General features: G+C 47.2%; 2 protein-coding genes across 3 annotated transcripts in view; one reads left to right on the top strand and one right to left on the bottom strand.

The window, feature by feature from the left end:
* The first annotated feature begins 3749 nt into the window (after positions 1 to 3749).
* Positions 3750 to 9410, top strand: LOC142814353 (uncharacterized). Its single transcript, XM_075893044.1, has 3 exons — positions 3750 to 4037; positions 5488 to 5581; positions 6626 to 9410. Exons 1-3 carry the CDS (start codon positions 3885 to 3887, stop codon positions 9046 to 9048), a joined length of 2670 nt encoding a protein of 889 aa, XP_075749159.1. The 5' UTR covers positions 3750 to 3884; the 3' UTR covers positions 9049 to 9410.
* Positions 9411 to 12275: 2865 nt separating this feature from the next.
* Positions 12276 to 17311, bottom strand: part of LOC119172139 (beta-1,3-galactosyltransferase 1) — a 104711-nt gene continuing 99675 nt past the window's right edge. For both annotated transcript variants that reach the window (XM_037423153.2, XM_075893045.1), the window contains exon 3: positions 12276 to 16288. In XM_037423153.2, coding sequence (XP_037279050.2) covers positions 15737 to 16288 — 552 coding nt within the window. In that variant the 3' untranslated portion in view covers positions 12276 to 15736. The remainder of the gene's footprint in view (positions 16289 to 17311) is intronic.

Here is a 17311-nt window from a genome sequence, read left to right as displayed (position 1 = left end):
GCCTGGTTAACGCACTTCCAGAATCAGTCCATCTATCAATATATGCAGATGACATCTGCATCTGGGCGCCAGGCGTAACACGCCTTCATTTGCGTGCCCGGCATCAGAGAGCAGCTACACTAGCGACAAAGTACCTGAAAGAACGGGGACTAGAGCTGTCATCAGAGAAGTGCTCGCTTATAGCATTCACGCATAAGGCGATGAGTCCATATGTTATTAAAATCAACGAACACACGATCAACTACGTGAAGACCCACCGATTCCTCGGAGTCATAGTTGATCGCGACCTCTCCTGGAGCCCTCACATCGCCCACATGAAAACTAAACTCACCATGATCACCCACGTACTGAGATTTCTTGCTAGAAAAACGTGGTGTGCATCGGTACGAGCAATGCTTCAACTCTACACTGTTCTGTTCCTCGGTTATATGCGATACAGCTTTACCATGCTTTGCGGGATCAGAAGAACAAACTTGCGCGTCCTCCAGTCGATCCGAGCCCAAGCACTGCGAATATGCCTTGGTCTCCCGAGATGCGCGTCTACAGCAGCGATAGTCATCATTGCGCGTGATTATCCAGTCAACGCATACATCCGCGTATACGCTTTGAGAATGCACCTAAGGCATTTCGTTCGGCTTCCATCACGTCACCTCGCCTCACTTCGAACTTCTAGGCCCCACGCAGCATTCAGCGCAACTGTAGCTCAGCATTGCGCAGTGCTTCCATTGCACTTCACGCATGCAGCACGCGAATTCGCTGCGAGCGAATGCGCGGACTGAAAATCGCCACTTTTTGTGTCATGTGAAACGGCCTTTACACAACAGAAGTTGCGTCGGCATTGAGCACACCTGGGACGCACAGCGGTCGCGCGTGCATGCCAAGTAATCCACGATATGCTCGATGAATAGTTCTAGGTATAGTGGTGAGCCCTGTTAGGCTGAACAAGCAAGCGCGTGGCCGATGGCACTACCAGCGCCACGTAACAGCCATCGTTGAAAACACTGCACATGCGCAGCATGTGCTTTGCGAAACACTCTTTCGACCGCGCGCATCACGTCATCGATACGCTTGTTCGTCGTCTGCTAGCCGCATTTTTTGTTCGCTGAGCTGATACCTTCTGCCTTTCAAGGTCCATCTGGTTTGAAGATTGGCGCGTGAAGGAAAAATGTGAGTGTAAGAGGGGTAACTATTAAACTTTTTATTCAAGAAAATTGCATTTTTGCAATTCAAGTTAAACAAGACCATGATAACAAATATAAAAAAACATGAGCAAATCTAATAGCGAGTTATGTGACCACTTACAGCAACGACTACAGCTATTCCGGACGGTAGCGAGTCGTAAAGTGATCGAACATATTCCCGATCGACTTTCAGCCTTTCCCACTCGTTGCCGACTTGCGCCCACAACTGGTCCGAATTCGCGGAATAAAGGGGCTTCCTTTTCAAAGAAGCTTTCAGACGGCCCCACACGTTTTCAATCACATTTAGGTCCACTCCTTTCGGAGGCCATTCCAGTAGTGATATCCAGTAGCTGCATGTGCTGCTCCGCCTGGAACTCCTTGACAGCCCGCGCCGTGTGTAACGGTGACCGGTCCTGTTGGAACAGGTAATCACCGTCTGGGAATAAACTGCTCGCATATGGCAACAGCACATTGTTCAAAATGTTGCAGTATTGTTCCGACGATATGTGTCCACGTATACGTTGCAGGGGCCCTAAACCATATCTTGAAACAGCACCCCACACGCTCACACTCGATCTCCCACTGGCAGACACCTTGCACGTTGTCTGGGTCGTTCCTGCGTGGCATTTTGACGTTAACTAAAACAATTGCTTTTCAAAGCAGGAAGTTTGCCTCACCGTGTGCCTGGTAGTCTCCAAACACGCAATCTTTGGTCTTGTCGCGTCGAAAACGTCGACTCATCTGAAGAGATGACGCGACCCCACTCTTCTGATGTCCATGCTTCGTGCAACTCAGCGAACTGCCATCGTGCGTCCTTGTTTGCCGCCGTTAGTAGTGGCTTCTGTACTGCGACGCTACTGCGAAGGCCCGCAGTACGAAGGCGACGTCGAACAGTGGTGTTCGAAACGTCCAAATCCAAGTCCTCGCGTATTGCTTGGGCTGGCAAGAAAGGGTTACGAAAAGCAGCTGCATCTATGAGGGCGTCTTTATCGTCTGTGGTAGCTTTAGGGCGGGGCGCGCGGGGTGCATCCTGAATGCGACCTTCATGCTTGTAGGCTTGAATTATCCTGTTCACAGTCTTCAAGAGCCTATTAACTAAAGCGCCAATATACCGCTGGGAATAACATTTCAGGGAAAGATCGGCAATGGAGCGCCGTTCATCATCAGGAACCCTAGCCATAATACGATCTGGCGACAGAATGAACGGCTGCAAAAGATGTTTGGTTGTTTTATATACGGCGTTGCATGCACAACAACATTTAAGGAAACGAATAGACACGCCCCCATAGATATAAACGTTTTAGGGGCGAAGCTCCTTATAGCGGCACCCGTTCGTCCCCCATAGTATGTAACAAGTATTACATTTTGACCTCCAAGGTGGTGCCGGTGAGAGACTTCATCTGTGCGTTGTTGAACAATAAAAAATAGTGCTCAATAAACATGTCAATGGCTGTTAATGGGGAATGAGAGACAGGAGCATTCGGCTTTTATTTAACGCGCAGGCTGCGATCATCATTAGCAGCCATTGGCATGTACATTGAGCACTATCTGAGAAGAAAGGGTTGCTGCGTTATACTCGCTGGGTGTAACCTCCTTAGCTTTAGAAAGGTTTAGCGAGCGTTGAGCCGCAGTGCCATGAATACAATGAACTTCTATATACCATGAATGAACTCGAGGTGGTTAAAAATGGGAAGTAGATACGAAGCGCAAGCCGTAAGAAAGTAAAAGCCGAATTTTCCGCCTCTCATTTCCCATTAGCAGCCATTGGCATGTACATTGAGCACTATCTGACTGAAAAAGTTTGCTACGTCATACTCGCTGGGCGTAACCTCCTTGGTTTTCGAAAGGTTTGGAGAGCGTTCGGCCGCAGTGCCATGAATACAGTGAACTAGTATATACCATGAACTCGAGGTGGTTAAAGGTGGGAAGTGGACTCGAAGCGCAAGCCGTAAGAAAGTGTGCGTGTGCCACCTCTCGTTTAGTCCTTGGAATGTCCGCTGGATGGCGGTGCTTCTATATGGGGAATATATGATGAAAAGATGCGAGATGGTAGTACCTGGAGTGTTGAATAGATGGACCAACGGACACATAGGCAGCTGCATGGATGGACGCATAAACGGACGCAGGGGCGGCTGCATGGACGAACGCACGAACAGACGCACGCACGGACGGGCTGATGGATGCATGGACGGTCACACTGACGGACGCATGGACGGACGGAAGCAAGAACGAATGGACGGACGAATTCTTCGCCCCACTCTGCATCATTTACTCCGTGGATATGCTGCCATTTTTTTTTTGTCTTGTTCTGTTCAAGCACATATGTTTAAAGAAATCTTAAGATGCAGGATGCATGGGCTTAGAAAACAGAATTGCGGCTAGCAGACGACGAACAAGTGCCTTCATGACGTCATGCACACGGTGAAACAATTATTTCGCGGAAGGCGTGATGCGCATGCGCAATGTTTCCAGTGACGACCGTAACGGGGCGCTCATAGTGTCGTCGGCCTAGAGTGCCTCGATGCGCGCGCCCCCGCTTAGAGTGGTGTCAGCTTTTGCAAGGGCAGATGCCGCCGCCTCGGCTTCGGCGCCAGCGCGACCGCCATTTTGGCGCCTCCGGCCGGTAGTTCGTGCTTGGCGTGTGAGGTGTTGTTGGGCAGTGTTCATTCCCTTACAGTTTTATGCACCCATCTCCGCATCACCATGCCCGGCTGCTGCGTGCCGCAGTGCTCGAATCACTCGAGAAACGGATGGAAGTTGTACCGGTTTCCAAGAGACCCAAAAAGAAGGCTTCTTTGGACCGTTAAAATCAAACGAGACAAGTGGCAACCGACTGATACGTCGCACGTATGCAGCGTAAGTAAACATTTTTTTTTTAGTGCGTCGTATTCTGACTGGTCAGCATTATTTAGGGCGCCGTTGTTTTTTATTTAGGTGCGCAATGTAAACGCAGGACAGCCAAACGTCGTGCAGGGTACTGTGCGGCGTGCTCGTGTTAAAAGATCACGCTTTAAGAAAATGCGTCAAGTACGGGGGCTTCGGAAGCCCCCGTGTCGATAACATTTCATGCTGGTTCAAGGGCCTCGAGTGTGCTACTACATTCATAGGAATTGCGACTAGTTTCAGTGCCCTTGCACGGGAAAGTGTTGCCTTGGCAGCAGCGTTGTGAAATCCTTCCCACCCCCTACCCGAGGCTGTTAATTTCGTGCACTGCGCTTCGCAGCTATTTTGCTCGCGAGACCGGCTGCCGCTGTCGTGACCGTCCACCTCGCAGCCCGAAGACAGACTTCGTGAAATTGCCGTACTCGCTCGCCAACTCGCCCCGACAGCGTACGCGTCGACCGGGTGCTGGCGGAGTTGAGCTGAACGAAAAGTAGGCAAGAGATGGGGACGCAGGAGGTGTAGTTAAACAGATGAGAATTTAGAAAGTGGAGGAGGGAGAAAATTATATGCAAGGGCAGAAAACGGGGAGTGAGTTCAGGCCGCGTGCCGGCGAGCGAGTACGGAAATCTGACGGCGCCTGACTGCTGCCGAACTTCAAGAGTACGGCACGTAGAGTTCACGTAATTCACATAAGAGGAAATTGGACGTGAAATGCGCGCATATGGCCTCGCAGGAAATTAACATAGGCTCGGGTGCGTGGTAGGGGGATTTCACAACGCTTACGAGGCCTGCCCATGTTTATTCGTGCACGCGTTGGCACTGATCGGTCGAAATTTGAACGCCTCTTGTGAAATCAAGCCGTTTGAACATAAACATGCTGTTCCTGCGAAAAACTCGTAATATTACGAGGCCGGACTTCTGCCCGTCTTGTGTGTATCGTCGTATGTATACTTGGGAATCAGAAACACTTCAGTGACGAACAAAAACAAGCGCTGTTACGGAGTGTTGTCATTTTTACCTGACAAATAAATTCGATTGCATTGGGAACTTGGAGGCTTGGGTACAAAGCTTTCGATAGAACGAAATCTGTAACGCTCGCTATAAAATCAGACCTGGTCCTTTGTCGGCACAATAGACTAATATTTTATTCACATGAATTCAGGAATCCTTACAGATCTTCAGTGCGAAAATTGAAAGGGTTATTATAACAGCAGGCTGGGTCTATGATCGCGCTCACTGAAGTGGCTTACGTGAAAGCGCGCGTGAGCTCAATTAGTTTCCTTCTTTTTGTGCTTCAAAGTTGCTGCTAGTTCCTGCTGCGAATCATACTGAATGCATACATGAAATCTTGTTTATTGACAGTGACAGACATTCGTTTTTCTTCTGCCAGTGTGTTAATTTTTAATTCTGGTTTTATTTGCAGGCTCACTTTGAAGAGAACAACTATGAGCAACATCGTGCGGATGGCTGGAAGAAGTTGAAACCAAATGCCGTCCCAACTTTGTTCACATTCAAACGTAAGATTGAACTTTTTTCTTGCATTACATAAAGCAGCACCAGTTGCAAGTACTCTATGTACCTGGGATTTCTATGAAGCTAACACCAAATAGGTCCTCATATGCTGCGTCCACATTAGTGCATAAATTCTGGAAATGCAGTCACGGACAAAGCTAGGAAATGCGAACACAAAAATGTGAACCAGACCACGGAAAATCGAAAAATACTGCTAATATTAGACGGTCAAATAATGGCACGCTATTAGTGCGTTTGGAAAGCTACATTTCCCAACTTTGTTTTTGTGATTACGTTGCATCACTTTGACTTGCATGTAAAAAAAAATTGCGATACTTGAGTGTTGTGGTTTATATTTCTTGTTTGCATTTTTTGGTCATGACTGTATATACGTCTGGATTTCAGTGTTTACAGGCATGACCCACTGCACAACAGTTTTCCGCTACTTAGCACACGGTCGTGTACTGCTAGGATGTCAGGTGCAGTGGCTATGTTATTTACAAAGGGGGAAAACGGAAACCATTATGTATACGAGATCCACGATGCACGAGCCCCCACTACAGTGCGCCTCATTACCTGTGTTGCGTTGGCGTGTTAAGCTTGAAAAAAAAAAAACTGCACTCTTTCCTGTCTCTCTTGTTTTTTTTCTTCAAGTTTGTGCAGCAATTCAATTTTTCAAGTATGAACCAACTAGTCTGCAAAAAAGTATTGCGTGTTAAGCCCTACAATCAAATAATCAATAAACTGCGTAGGGAGCGAATGTCAGTTGAGCCCTCCACAACGGCGCACACGTGTAGCTCTGGCATATGAAGCTCCAATTTGAATTAGAGCCATTTATTGTGGGGAGAAATTTTGAGCACAATTTAATTATGGTATTTTAAGACCTTCCCCTATCCCTTGTGGAAAGGGCGGGGGAAGGACAAGTGTCTTCCTCACGTCAATAACTAAGCCGGTATCTGCTGCATGTGTTACATTTGTGAAATTGACAAGCTAGACATGAACTGGCATTGCTTGAATATGTTCATGAATACATACATTTCTGCTTGCAGCACTGCCTAAGGAACGAAAGCCACCAAAAGAAAGAACTGTGCCTGCACCCTCCAGCAACGAGACCAAGAAATCTCCTCCTGGTCTGCGTCAATATCCAGCTGCAGTTAAAACTACCCTAGAGACCCCACAAAACCACGCCGTTCCTGAATCTACACGGCAAGGAACATCGTGTTATGGGCACGACACCATGGAAGTTGACGACGCCGTTGTTGAACTGTCAGCGAACACTAGTGATGCAGATTCAAGAGAAGTTAATGCAGCGGCTGGTGAGACATCAAATTCTACTGCAGAATCAGCAGAACTGAAGAAGAAGCTTGCTGACCTTACAAGAAAGTACTCTGAACTTCAGCAACATCATGACACAGCCAAGAACACCATTAGTGGTCTCAAGAAAAAAGTGCAAAAACTCGAGACTGAGGCAACAAATATTTCGCAAAATATGAAATTTCTCAACGACGATCAAGTACGCGCTCTCTCAAGGAGCAGCAGCTTGGGGAACTCTTGGTCTCCGCACACTGTCAAGCAAGGCCTTCAAATTAAGTTTGCTTGTGGAACAACCGGATATGAAACTTTGAGAAAAATGGGATATCCTCTCCCATCCAAAAGAACGCTCGCACGGAGGATTCAAAATTTGAAGTTTCTCCCAGGCGTTCTTCACGAAGTGATAGACGTTATGAAATGCAAAGCCGAGACCATGGAGGATGTAGAAAAGGACTGCGTCCTTTTTTTGGATGAAATGGAGATAGTGCCGGGGTTTGAGCTAGATCGGGCTGAAGACGCACTTCTCGGAGGAATAACTCTTCCTCCGAAGCCTGAAGAGCCTGCGGTTCATGCTCTGGTATTTATGTTGGGCGGACTTAACCAGCGATGGAAGCAGGTGATTGCATATGAATTTACCGGAAGAAACATCGATGGCGGCTTGCTGAAAAACTATGTGTTGGAACTAGTACAGCTGTGCAGTCAAATATATCTGAGAGTTCACGCAATCACATGTGACATGGGCTCGGCAAACCGCGCAATGTGGAGGGAATTCGCCTTTTCCAGTCACAGAGATTCTTCCACGGTGTGCTCCATACCTCATCCGTGCATGGACGGGAAGGAACTTTTTTTCATTGCTGATCCGGCTCACGTCTTGAAGAACCTCAGAGGCCAGCTCTTGAGCTCAGAAGTTTTCACGTTGAGTGAGGCCACAGTTGCCAAACATGGCCTGCCTTCTTCACAAGTCAACTTGGAATATGTTCAGGCTGTGCTCGAAGAAGATTCTAAAAGAGAACTGAAGGTAGCCCCAAACTTATCCGAAATGCACACCAGCGCAGGCCACTTCACCAAAATGAAGGTTGGTGTCGCTGTACAACTTTTTCGGGAAGCTCCCCCAGCTATCAGATTCCTTATAAAGGAAGGAGTTCTTAAACAGGAAGCAGAAACAACAGCTTGGTTCATGGAGCTGATTTCAAAATGGTATGCACTGATGTCTTCGCGGCATCCAACACTGGCCCTGAGTCGGAGAAGTAGGGCTAAGTACTCCGAAGCCCTAGATACATTACACACAGCAATAGAAACCATCAGCACTATGAAAATGGGTGCCACATCCCATTGGAAACCGTCGCAAGCAGGTGTACTCATATCAACTACAGTTGTACTTCGCCTCCAAGACGTTCTTTTAGGAGACGAAGGCTATGAGTTTTTTCTTACGAGCAGGCTCCTGCAGGACTGCTTAGAGAACCTCTTTTCTGTGGTGCGGCTTATGAAGCCGGTTCCCAATGCCTGCGATCTCAAGTGCGCTCTGAGACTGGTGAGCGTAAGCCAATTTTTGCATACACCGAGGACGACCAGCTACGAGCTTGATGACAGGGAGTACCTGGTGGACCTGCTATCCCAGGGGAAGGAAGCCTGCGTCGAGAAGGAAGCTCAAGAAATCGATGATTCAGAGATTTTGTTCATCGAAGGATTGTCGTCCACAGAATGCAGTATTCTCTTTTACCTAGGAGGATTTATGTTGAAGGGAATTTTGACATCTGTGAAGTGCGCAAAATGCAAAGATGCTCTCCTTGGAACTGCCAACGACGAGCATGCTTCGCTGACAGCACTGAAAGAGTACGTTTCAGATGGAGGCAACCTCATTTACCCCAGCAAGGGAGTTATGAAAGCCTTGATAGACTATGAGGAGCATTTTGCTGCCATAAACTCTTGGTGCACGGACAAAGTAGTCACGATGAAGTCGCCGCTTCGTTCACTCACCGCATACCTAAACAAGGTGCACCGCCGCAGCTTGTGTGTATGCGCGGAGCACGAGGACAGTATATACCGACTGCTCACAGAGAGGTACGCAAGAATAAGGCTGCGCATTCACCTTCGGCAGGTTCCAGTCGGGAGTTGCAATGGACATGCAAGCAAAACATGTGCCGGCGTCAACCTCTCATGAGAAATGGACACGCCAAGATAAGCTGTATGCTTGAAAGGTTTCGGCTCACGTGGGCACGCTTTTGACTCTTGCATTTTTTATTTTTAAACATTTCATTTCGTACTGCATTTGGTTTGTCTTGTATCTGACTTTGATTTTCACTAGTGGGACAACGCAGCATTAAGGCGCACAAATAAATGGCCTGTTCACTGAAATCGTGGGTGTCGTTTCATAAAGGTACACTGGTAAAGCATGTTACTCTCGGGTATGCTGCCTGCACAGTGCATGAAATGGTGAGGCAGGGGAAGGTGGTACCGAATGTCAGATAATGTGTGTGTGTGTGCGTGTGTGTGTGTTATATATACACACACACGCAAGTATATAAAGTACCGCGATTCCTGCCTTTGCTATTCGGCTGATTCACAAAGACCCAAATATTGCATTCCTTTCAGCAAGCGTAGTAATAAAAGTTCATGCGCCCCTCCGTCTTAACGACGACAACGGTTTAACGCGAATCTTTCTGGTGTGGGAGTTCGTGGCTCATTTCATTCAGTCTATGTCAGCCCCTGGAGCATTGTACAAGCACAGGCCACCAGTTTGTATGACGTGCGTTGTTCCATTTAACAATTAGGCAACAACAGCACTAAGAGGTGTCCAAGTTGCACCAAAAAAAAAAGCTCGCCAACGAGTACTTTTTTCCTACCATACGCGAGCACCGCAAGCGGTAATGCGCTTCGCATGCTGCCCCACTACGGCAGGAGCCGTAATGGCGGCCGTCGTAGCAGACGACGCGGCTGTCCTCACCCTCAGCGGAGCGCGCGGGCATCAAGGCACCCTACGTCGGCCACGCGCTCGCGTGTTCACCCTAACAGTGCTCACCACTGTACGTGTTTGTGACTCTCGAGACCCCGAAAAACAAGCTGCACATGTTTTCACGCGCCTGGCGGCTATTACTGGTGATGGACGCTTCCAACGTTACTAGATACTTTTTTTCAGTTTGCAAACTGCGGCGCCGCGAGTGTCACCCTTCCCTGTACCGGTCAAAAAGCCGCAAGCGCACCCCCTCTCGGCGGTGCCCGGACCCACGCCGGCGGAGTTACTGCAGTTGTGTTCTTATGCCGGGTGCTGCTTTGTTGCTTTCAAGTGTGCTTCGTAGTCATCGCTGTCACTGAGTCCCAGCAAGATTTATTTCGACGGAACTCGCGTAGTGTGTGCTCTGGCTGCAACTTACTACGGTAGCGATCAACGTGGTGCCCGGCGTGGCACCGACGCTGTCAGCGTTGGCGTGATCTGCATGGTGCCGGGTGTTTTTTAATCTCTTCAACTCAGTCATCGCTTTCCCTGTGAGCTACACAGCTCACATGTGTCATGTGACGGTTCTTGAATGTGAGAAAACATGCCTCGCTGCTTTGTGACGGGTACGATTCGACGAAATCCGCGGCCGAAAAGAGACATTTTTTCAAGCCTCCCGCTGACGAGGTGCGCCTTCAACTGTGACGACGGGCTATACCGAGATCGGATAAGGAACTGACAAGCTCTTGCGCTGTTTGTGACCTTCACTTTCGAGAGGAAGATATTGCGAAGGACTACGTGCACCACGTTCATGGTGACGTAGTTCTCATTCCGCGTGGTAAGTGGGCTCTTAATGAAGATGCCGTGCGGCGCATTTTTCTGGGCTTTACACTTTAACATATCCGGCGTCATTAGATGGCTGTAGTGCGTGGCTCATCGTACAATCATATCGAAGGTTCTACGGGCCAAAACCACGATATGATTATGAGGCACGTCGTAGTGAAGGGCTTTGGAAATTTTAACCACCTGGGGTTTCTCTAACGTGCACCTGAATCGAAGTGCATAGCCCTCTAGCATTTAGACTTAATGCTGTGGCCCACTGTCAATGGTTTTTTTTTACATAGGCAATCGAATTTTAAAGAACAGGAACGCAAAAGAGCTGTATGAACAGAAGTCCCGCAAGATTCGGGCATCGTGCTCACGTCTCTGCCGTGTGGCATCGCCTTAGCGGCTCAACTGGTGATTTACTTGCACACTCGTAATAACCTTCGCTCACCCTCTCGGGAAATAACTCCAATTACACCAAATTAACCGCGTAAATTCCGTTTAACATTGCGCGAAGGCTCCGTTACGATGCGGCGATCGGTCAAATGGCGTCGGAAGCGCCACCTAGAGAGCGGGAAACGAAGGGGGCCGCGTTTCGCCGCCGCATCCCGGCGGAGTTTGCAAACTGAGGTAATCTAGTAACGTTGGGACGCTTCCACATCCGACTTTGGCGCAGTTTTCGTTCACATTATCAGAATGGCGCTGTACATATGATTTGGCGTACTTTGACCCACTTGGCACAGGAGTGTAATCACTGTCCACTTGATACGGCCGTAAATATTATCGATGTAAAGGTAGTTCAATAAATGTGTTATTTGGTTTTCTTCGACCGTGCCTACTGTGTTCGTGCGTTATGAGAGCATCTCATCACGTTAGGCCCCACAAAACTTTTACTTAGTTCAGTAGACGGCTTCAGAAAGATTAAAAAAAACTGCTTCAGCACCTTATGTTCCAGCCGAGTTGTTGACCAAAAATTACTTTTACAATAACACTGATGATCGATTGATGATTGATATCTGGGGTTTAACGTCCCAAAACCACCATATGATTATGAGAGACGCTGTAGTGGAGGACTCCGGAAACTTCGAACCCCTGTGTTTTTTTGCAATAACTCTCTCCTATACCCACTGTATGCAGGGGCTCTGAAAGAATGATAATTTATTGATTTTTTTTTCTAACTTACGCGAAGCTTGGAGACCAAGAGGGTAAACTATGTAGCTTGTCATACTCCACTTTTGCTCTTTCAAATTGATATTATATACAGTCTAATGCTAACAGACTTATACAAATCACTTTTCGTGTCCGATTCGACTACAAATATGGCACTAAAAGGAATTAGCACGCCCACTTTGGCTACATTTCGCTTCAGTTGTGGCGACTTTTTGAATCTAACCAACGGCAATCCGGCTAGTGAGTTACATCGCTAATAATCATCTGCTATATATATATATATATATATATATATATATGTATATATATACACACACACATATATATACTTACCTGCATATACACATGAAAAGGCAGTACAAATCTTGTCACATGACACGGCTTGATGCACACAGCTCTGTGTATGCCCCAAGTGCGTGCAAATGAAAAGCCGACACGAAAAAAGAAACTGCGGGGCCCAGTTTTCATTCGTATATATAAAATCTTCTAGCTTTATCGTAACAACGTACAAACATTTCGTGGTGGTGCTCTTTGTGTGACAGAGATAACATTTCTACTATATAGTATTCGTGACGCGCTGAAATGCATACTGTGGGCATACTATACAAACCAGGACTTGATCGTGTGCACAACCTAAAAACAACTCAGACCAACACGCGAGGCCCATGTGGTTGCGACGCAGCGAGAGAAAAAAAAAGAAGAGGTAGTGATGCCATCTATTAGGAAGAAAATAAAGAAGACATGACTGCATCGTTAAGCTTTATAAGCAACATTTAGTTTTCTGCCCTTCATCACAGACGCACACCATCCCACTCGAAGCGCTTTAGAGCAACAATTATGCGAAAGCAAAAAATAATTCAGGAAAAATTATTAAAGTGCACCGAACAAATCATTCTGCACACTCGCTCATTAACCAGCTTCCCACAATGACTTCGCGAGTTAGATCACAAAGGGCATTTTCCAGTCATGGCACTTGCATGTATTATGCGATGAGTCAGTGGGTTTCGAAGGCGCTCCGATGCAACAGAGTTCGCTTCGTCCCACGAAGGAAGTTATAAATAGAGTGCGGTCAATAAATACGGACAGACGCCATCTTAGAATGAGAAAGGATACAGATCTATGTATTTTTCTATGGCCGAAAGTAGCGCGTTCTTCTAACGCTTGCTGCGGCCTTTGATCGTCAAACTAAGAGCGTATATTGTAGGTTCCGTGAGTGCATGTAATCTCAAGCCACGAAGCCACATTAGGCATGTCATTCACTTCGGTGAGAGATAAGAGAGTTCAGTCATTTGACTGTTCTTACTTGTTTTTTTTTTCAACTTCCCCTCTGCTAACATAAATGCTATAGTCGTATTGTAAAATAATAAAAAAAAACTGCCACTTCTGACCAAAACGTCATCTTCGGCTGAGTGCCGATGCCCATTGTTCGGGAGATTCGCATTTTATTTATAAAACGAGTGACGTAAACGCGCATTTGAAAGACGAAATTCGGCCGCCTTCAAGGTGCGCTGCAACACTTTCTGAAGTAACCATCCAACGGCTTAGTTAGAGCATTTTATTGCCTCGCGAATCTATCACCGCAAAAATTTTTTAGCACCCGCCATGTGCGAGCGCAGGTGGGGAGATTCATTGCAAGCTGTAATTGCTCTCTCTTTTCTCTCGGCGTGACAAGCTCACTCGAAGCTAAGCGGGAAGAGATGGGATATCGTGGCCTACTTTTTTTTTATTCGAAAGCACGGCTTAATTTCAGTGCGATTGCGCGCACACACGTGGCAGGCACTGAAACTATGCAGCTCACTATGTTCAAATCAGACAATGGCCGTGGACTTTGGGTATACGACGCGGTCATTTGGACATATGACATCATTTGTAGAAAGAAAGAGGGAACGATTTCTAGCCAATTTTGAGAATTAATGGTATACATTCCAAGCCGATTGCTGCACTATATTGTTTGGCTCGCGTATTTTCACGAGCCTCGATAATCGATCAGCAATATTTTCTGACCACGTTGAAAAATCTTTGCAGGGCTTCGGATTAACACAGTAAAAATGAAATTGTGTCATTAGGTGTAGCATCTGTGTAAACTGTTTCATGGGAGGGCAGTGGCTGTAGTAGAGTGTAGCTGTATGCAGCACACTCACGTTTGTTTCTGTAGGCACCTTTTTGATGTAATAACTGAATCAAGGCATAGTTGGTTACCAAGTTATTCAGGGTGATGGCTCAACATTGAAAGAAGTGTTGCTACTAAGCTCGAATATATTATTCCTCTCAAACGGCCGTTTTAACGGCACATCGCAATGCTGTGTAAACTGAACGTTTTCGTTCTTTTCCACGAGAGTGACTGAATCTGCACTCAGCTATGCACGAGCGTACTTTCCTTTGAGTTCATTAATTTTAACTATCGTGATGGAGTATACAGTAGCTGTTAGCACTGCCTGTCTTCATGAGCGCTACAAGGTCTTTTTATCACCCGGTTTACAAATACTTTATACATTACACTGCAGTTACCCGTTCAGTTTACCGCCGTAGTGCTCACCTTTGCTGGTGTTCCAATTTGAAGCGCTGACTCTCTGTGAATTCACTGCAATCACACATAGGTCATCTATTTCAGAGTCAGTGTAAGACAAACCGCATTACAAAAAACTCGCATACGATTGAAAAATGGATTCGTTATATCCAAATATTCGTTATGAACCAAAACTTGTAACACTCTATCAATGGAGAGACTATTCCTCAATTCAGTATAGTCGATAGTACGTTATATTCGTATTTCTCATATCGAGGTTTGACTGCATTCCATGTACTACTTGCCAAGGGACAAACATGGCACACGTTCCACGTTTACGTGGTTTCTTTTAACAGTGAACTGCACTGTACGCAACGAAAGAAAAAAGTGTGACTCATATCTTCATACACTTCCATAGAGAGAACGGTCTGCTCTCCACAAAAGCATGCATTATGACATCACTGCTAAAAAGCACCAACTGGTCGGGTCCTCGCTTTCATGAGTTTGTAAGCGCCATTCGGTGTCTGTATGTGTACCACTAGATTCGTTATATCACATCGGCAATATCATCACTATTCGTCAATAATAAGGAGACATCACCATGCAGCCAAAAACAAGGGCGCGCACGAGCCCTTCGCACTCTGCACATTATCAACTAAAGAGAGCAGAAAAAAAAAAAAAGATGACCAGCGAGTACATCATTCGTCACAATCACTGACTGCTGCTGTCCGTATTTGCCCTTGAGGAAGGGCGCAGCGCGGACAACCCTTGTGACACACGGCAGCCACATTCCTTCTTAATAAAATGCATCGACGACAGCCAATCGCAACTTTGTTCAATATGGCCTGAATTTGCAATAACGCCTATTTTGTAACCTATAAAAATCAAAGGTATACACACGCGATCCAATATGTACCCAATAAATAACCTACTAGAAAGCCAACACAAACAAAACGCGACTGCTATAAATGATGGCACGGTAGGCGCCTCAACTTCTCGCCTAACAATATTATTACCTCCGCGAATAGATGAAACAATGTGTACACCGTGGGCCACTGGACTTCGGAGGATTATGCTATGAGATAGTTGCGTTCTTACGCTGACGAACTAGGGTCTGTCGGTTGACTTACGCTTTCCAAGGAACCTAACTTACGGATAACCGCCAGCCGTTGGATAACAAACACGGCTCGATAGGCGTGAACCCTGCGCGGTGTTCAGCACGGGTCGATGACTGACGGGAGCAGTGCTGGCGGAGTTGTCGACGTTTTCTCCGCTCACAACCTGGCTGCGGGACTTTTTTGATCTCTCGCACAGCAGACGGGCTGTTCAGCGCGGTTGCCGCCTTCGCGACGGCGGCGTCGGTAGTCGCGATTTCACAGGGGCCGCCCCACGACGGGGAGCACCCTTCGGTCACCATCAGGAGCACTTGATGGTCGTGTCCTGCACCTTGGTCCACATGGCACGCAATTCAGTGGGCGTCATCAAGTGCGCCGTGATGAGACGGCGAAACTGGCACGGATCGTTCTTGCGCTTGTAGAACTTGAAGCCGTTTGAGTTGGCTGGCTTGAGGCCCAGCTTCTGGGCGACCATGCCGGTGACGAAGATGTCCTCCATAAAGAAGAAGGGGGTGTCAAGCGCCGCCCGGTACAGCGGGCCCACCACGTCACCGGACATGACGTAGCCGGTGCCGGACAGGTAGTCTGGGTACGTGTGGTGCGTGTACACGAAAGGCGGCACGTACCACTTGGAGGTCCAGTCGCGAACCGGGGTCGCGCCCTTGATCAGGCACCCCAAGAGCATCCGGCGGCTGCCCTTGGTGCGCAGCAAGTTAACCAGGTTCTGCACGTTCACGTACATGTCGTCGTCCGTCTTGAGGACGTAGCGAGAGCGCGGGCAGTTCTTGTCGACCCACTTGAGCAGCACTACCGACTTGACCGTCAGGTTATTGTAGGTGTCCATGAAGTCGGCCTGCAGGCAAACAGAGTGTATTTGGCAGGCTGTTAGCGAAGCTGTCTACGCGTGATAGATTCGACACTGAAACGAACAAGTACATATAGCAGTAATGTCGACAGTGTTGTGCCAGCCTAAGATATACTCGTAGTTCCAGGAAGAAACCTGAATATTTTGGATTGATCTTGACTTAAGAATTTTTTTTCTTGATTGAATGTACACGTGTTCACAGTCGATAGAGTAATACTTGTATCGGGGCTACCTTATCATACGCAGGCGTGCGTACCTACAGTTACAGAATAAAACCTATAGTTTCATATTGGTCTATGAACTAAACCGAAAGGTGGGAAAGGCAGAGATTCCACTCACAGACTCCACTGCGTTAAAGAGAAAGACCAAGAAACAAATGGAGAGACAAGCAAGGAAACGCAGAGAGGTTAACCAAAAGCACGTCCTGTTTGCTCCGCTGCACTGAGAGAAATGTATAATGAGGCGAGAAGAGAGGCACAAGAAAAATATAGGGAGAAGCTATCGTGCACTTGCGCAAATCCAAGCCTCATGTGACACATCAATTTTATACTATCACACAAATTGAGCCCATCTATAGACTTGAATTCGTCACAGAGACGTGCTGACTGAAACTACACTAGCTACAACTTCGCTGCTCTCTGCGCCATTGATGTCCGTGGCCGTGGTTAAAGCTTTTGGCTACAAAAACTGTATCGAGTGCAGTGGGTTCAGTAACATCCGCAGCGGGAATCGCTGAGTGTCCTAACGAGCACAAATGGGCAGCATATCTTCGTTATTCTCTTCGGTATCGCAACGGCCGCGTGCAGACATGTCAGCCATTCCGATGCAAAATGAGTATGCCTTTGCTAGGGAAAGCCCCCATTCAGAGCTAGCAAATCACGCTGCATTACATTGCAATGACAGATTTCTGATAATAATGGAAGCTTCAAAGGATGAAGCCAGAATGGGTGGTACTTTGAAGATCCAAGCCACGGCCAATAGTAGTTCGGGCAAAAAAAAAGAAGTCACAGT

Source organism: Rhipicephalus microplus, chromosome 4, assembly GCF_043290135.1.
Source record: "Rhipicephalus microplus isolate Deutch F79 chromosome 4, USDA_Rmic, whole genome shotgun sequence".
NCBI lineage: Eukaryota > Metazoa > Arthropoda > Arachnida > Ixodida > Ixodidae > Rhipicephalus > Rhipicephalus microplus.
The sequence above is the reverse complement of the archived record's forward strand: the minus strand, read 5'-3'. Positions and strand labels throughout refer to the sequence as shown.